Source organism: Manihot esculenta, chromosome 17 (assembly GCF_001659605.2).
Source record: "Manihot esculenta cultivar AM560-2 chromosome 17, M.esculenta_v8, whole genome shotgun sequence".
NCBI lineage: Eukaryota > Viridiplantae > Streptophyta > Magnoliopsida > Malpighiales > Euphorbiaceae > Manihot > Manihot esculenta.
The window spans coordinates 4548624-4553916 of NC_035177.2; the positions used below are offsets into that span (position 1 = coordinate 4548624).

The window sequence follows — 5293 nt, forward strand, 5'->3', positions numbered from 1 at the left end:
TTAAAAAACTGATTATTAAATTTTTTTATATTAGAAGAATTAAATAATAAAATAATTTTTATATATTTTCAATATCGGATCAATTTAAAAAAATAATTTAAAATTCATTAATTTACCCCAACAAGAAGAATGTCCATAGATTTGGTTAAATCTAACTGCTAGACTATCTATGGACACACCTAAGCTCATTTTCCACGCAACCTAGCTGTCCTGCCAACCTTTTTAAGGATATATTTAAATAAACTAGTGAGTATGACTTTCAGTATTATTAAATTAAATACCATTATTCTGTAGGTCGTATAATTTTTATTTATTTTATATTTTATATAAATTAAAAAAATATAATTATTTATTAATTTTCTTATTATATTTTTTTAAAATATTAAATTTTATTAAATATTAAAAAATATTTTAATAATTAAAGAATACATTTTATACAGAATGAGTATTTGAATTTTTTTTATATAAAAAAATATTATTAATAATATTACTGCTCAGCAACACTTTATATTTCTTTTTCAATAACAAAGCATGTACAGAGTAATATTATATTTTCCAAATCAAGTGGGCCCAATTCAAATGGTTAGAATTCATCATGAATCATAAAGCAGTTAACTTTTAACACTGGAACATTCCCAAACTAGCTTTTGTGCCACAATTATATAACCAACTCTGCTCAATTTTAATTTCCGTAAATAAAATCCACAAAATATATAGAAAATCAAATCATTTTCTTTTCTCAAGCATTACTTTCCCAGAAAAGAAACATGAAAAAGAAATATGAATTATTAGTCTCTTTATGAGTTAATTATATATATATATATATTGTAATATATACCAAAATTAATTTCTATACAAAGGCGATCTTTCTTGTACCATTATTCCCCTTGATATCGATTGCTTGAAAGCCTTGATCGGACTCGGGAAATACCAGCCCTTCCCTTTGGATGATTTTACGTCAGCAACACCGGAATCTGACGTCACATCAACCGCCATAGACCTCGATTTCCTCATCATCCTCTTCCTCTCATCCTCATCCTTCTTCTTTTTCGCATCTTCATGTTCTACTATAGTGAAGTTCCTCTCCATATCGCTTCTCTTACTCCGGTTACCGTTACTATTACTACTTCTGAACAGTGACCAAAACGGCGATGTCGGCTTTGGGCTTTCTCTCCGGACAGAGCAATCAGGATCAACCGGCGGTTTTGCACGGAGAAACGGAATTGCTAGTGACCTCGACCGACGGAAAGAAGGCTCCGTGTCTATCAGATTGGATACGCGACCGACAGTTCCGGTTCCTGAGGCAAAGGAATCGGAGGCCGAGAAGCGAGAGAAGGAGAAAGACGACGAGCTCGAGGAAGTTGTGGTGATTGAGTAGCAAGAACAGGGACGTACGTTAGCGCAGTCCGGGCAGAGGGAGGAGAGTCGCTCACGGAGGCACACGTGACAGATTCCTGTACGGCGTCGCTTCGAGGGGTGTTTTGGACATTTCCACACCTCCTCCTCATCGATGTAAAGCGCCATTTTCGACGACTTCCCTCTTTCTCTCTCTCTCTCACTCCCTCCCTCTTAAGAATATTCAACCTCTCTCTCTAGCAACACAGTCTGTTATGTTCTCTTCTCTTTCTTCTCTTGCTTTCTGGTGGCTGAGGATTATAAAACGCCAGACAGAAGTACTAACCATGGTTAAACATCTGTGGCCTGAATGTTAACCATGGTTTGAAAATAGTGTCGACTGGTAACCACCGCAGGTGAAACGCCGCGTTTTATAATCAGCTGCATTAATTACCCTAATTACACGAGTAATTTGGGGATAAAGATTGCCCAGATATTTTGGATTAATTTATGGAGTTGTCCATCTGGGATGTTATCGTGTAAGGTCGTATTCACGCAAAGAAACCATGCTTGCGTATGAGTTGTGTGAGCAATGGTCATGTTCAACAGCTGGATGGGTCCCTTATTAAAATGGTTTGATTTGATAAATTGTGTAAAATGCATGGTAAGCTTTTCAACCCCACATGTTGTAACGGAGAAGGCAGAAGATAAAAGGGCTTAAACTTCAATTTAAAGTTCATAAATATATTATTTAAGTGACTATTTAAAAAAAAATTAAAGGTTTAAATTTCTATTTACAAAGGTTTATGGGTTTAAGTGAATAATTTTATTTGACTACGACTTATATTATTTTTTGCCTATTTTCCAAATGCTTTCTTGAGAACACAAGGTTTAAAGATAATTTAATAGTTATTTAATTTTTATTTGAGAATATGAATAAAAAGTATATTAAGAAAGATAAAATATAAGTTATTATTTTAAACTATATTAGTTATATTGTTTAATTTATTTTTTTAAGATTGGCGGAATGTTATCATTTAGTTTTTTTGACTAATTATCAATTATCATCTAATGCTTGTAATGAAAAAAAAAAAAAATCATAATTTCAATGTTGAGGCAAATTACCATTATCAATGGTATGAGAAAATAATTTCATTGTTATATTTCAAATTTAATGTCCATCAACTGAAAAAACCTAACTTTTTTTTTTACCAACCATAGAAATTATATTACAAGACTAGTAATTGTAGCTAGAAAATTAGAATAAGACAATGAGATAATAATAATAAAAAATGTATACTAATTAGTGGGTAATATTTTTTTAAGACACAATTTAGCTACAATATCAATAAAAATATTAGGCAAACATAATGCACATAAAAAAGTGATATTTGATATCCGAGTAAGGTGACATTTGATATACGAGTCTAAACCACTGTTTCAATAATAGCGCAATGTAAATCATAATTAAAAGTGGTAAGGACTTGGTATAATACAATAAAATCCATCTTATAGATAATAAACTGAAATCCAGCCTCAGTTGTTAAAGTAATTATTACCAATAAAGTTTGACCTCTCACTTGAAGTGGGAGAGGAACACCGTATCCTCTTAGCTATTCCATGCACCATTACTCCAATATTATCTTTAACCACCACAGGTATAGCAGCTGAAGAAAATTGATCCAACCATGCTACATCACAATTAAGTTTCAAAATGCCGAAAGGGGAGGACTTCAAATAACTTGAGAAATACCCTATTGACGACAACAAGAAGAAGATAAGAAAAAGAAAAACTCCACTAAGTAGTACCTGAAAAGGCCAAAGAAATACACCGAGTAGTAACTAAAAGATTAGAAGTAACCGCATCAAAGACAATAATTTCATCCTAGCTAAATATATCATAGGGTGATAGTAACAAGAGTCATTAGCCTAGCACCATCATAATCCATCTAAGCATGTTTTCATAAGGCAATCCACCAAGACAAAAACTCTAGAATGCCCATCGGATCAGGCCTGTACCTATAAGGTCTGAGAAGCTATGTTGTTCAAGCATGATCACACCAAAAATAATATATGTTAGTTTTGAGCTGAAGCTGACAAAGCTTACAAATGGTGTTATCCAACATACTATGTGTAGCCAAATTAAATAAAACATGTATAACTGTAACGACCCGAAAATTCGGACCGCTACCGGCGCTAGGATCCAGATCGGCTTAAGGCCGCCGGGACCTGTAGCAAGCCTAACATACAACCTGTACACCTGTTTAATCTCATACATGATCAACATATACATAAAAATTTTGAACTTTCTCATTCATTTACCAAACTTAACCTGTGCATGCACAACTCATAAGCATAAACATTAAACCCCACACTGGAGCCCTCATCAAATACTCCAATGGGGTGACATAACATATGATAAGTTTGGTTTACATAAATATCAATAACTCATTTTATTAAAAGATCGTGTACTCAAAAGGGGATTAACAACATACTAGGGTCAAACACCACTCTAAACCTCAATAAACATCATTTCATTACATTACTGGACTATACATCACATTACATTATCTTCATGTCCACATCTAGCTATTACATAAAACTTGACTTTACTCTTGCTGACATTCTGATCTAGCCCGTACCTGCAAACCTGTGGATTAAGGGAATGGGGTGAGCTACTAGAGCCTAGTGAGCAAAATAATAAAACATTTAAAACACATGCTATCATGGAATGCATCACATCACAGACAAATCACATCAAGGATGAACTTGTCACCAATAGCCCTCTACATATTCCATAGTGCCAGAACATAGAATGGGTCCTGGTCTTTCTCTTACATAACATATCATAACATTCCAAGGTGCCAGGGACGTAGAATGGGTCTTCCTAGACTTTCTCTTACATAGTGCCAGGGACGTAGAATGGGTCTTCCTGGATTTCCATACCGTATCATCATCATATCATATCATACCATACAAGGGCTAATGGATCATTCAATGTTCATCCACATCAACAACATAATATGCAATGCAACATATTCGTGAATTCTAATGCAAACAACCTAATATATCTCATGGCAATTATGATGCGTGATTCATGCTAAAACTTTCATTATTTACTTTGAAACATAAAGAGTCATTCTACTCACCTCAGGCTAGCTCTGACAAGACACTGAAGCAGCTATCTCACTGCTGGGGTCCTCGGTTCCTTGGGTCCGAACCTACACAGGTGGACTCAAATGAGGGACCAAATATACATGAATATGACTCTAAAATACTCCCCAAAAATCCCCTAAAACACCTTAAAACAATCATAGAAAACATGCAAAGGAAGGCTGAACAGCGCACTTTCGGCGGCAGGTTCGACGGCTGAAAGTCCCTCCAGAGCCGAAAGTCATGCACCTTCGGTGGTACTTTCGGCGGCCGAAGGTTCCTTCTAGAGACGAAACTCATACATGTTCGGCAGCACCTTCGGCGGCCGAAACTCCCTTCCAGAGCTGAAAGTCCACTTTCGAGGGCAGGGTTCGGCAGCCAAAGGTTGCCTCCACAGGCAGGTTCGATGGCCGAAAGTGCCTTTGGCTGCTGAACCTGAGTTCTTCCAAAGGCAGAACTCAGCCTCCACAATGCACATTTAGCCTCCCAAACCATTCAACTCAAAACCAACACTTTCACAACATGCATACATACTTCCATAAGCTCATAGGAGCCTCAAACTATCCTAAACCCCCAACTACAACACATCAAACATGCATATACAACATACATTGCTAAAAAACTCAACATTAACCCAAAAACTCAATAATAACCTAAACATGCATCTCTACTCCCATAAACTTTCATAAAACTTGTTTAAAACATGAAATGAGCTAAGGATCTACCCTTACCTCTTGAAGATCGAGAGGAGAGGCGATCCAACTCGAAGATGGGAGAGATCTAGCTCTTTGAACCTCCAAGCTCA

At 35.7% G+C, this 5293-nt stretch overlaps 1 protein-coding gene across 1 annotated transcript; it reads right to left on the reverse strand.

The window, feature by feature from the left end:
* Positions 1 to 714: 714 nt before the first annotated feature.
* On the reverse strand, positions 715 to 1638 carry LOC110604600. The gene has a single exon (XM_021742841.2). It carries the CDS (start codon positions 1522 to 1524, stop codon positions 844 to 846), a length of 681 nt encoding a protein of 226 aa, XP_021598533.1. The 5' UTR covers positions 1525 to 1638; the 3' UTR covers positions 715 to 843.
* Between the last annotated feature and the right edge of the window lie 3655 nt (positions 1639 to 5293).

Coding starts and splice junctions, on each gene's coding strand:
- LOC110604600 (XM_021742841.2), bottom strand. CDS start 1,524: ATGGCGCTTTACATCGATGAGGAGGAGGTGTGGAAATGTCCAAAACAC.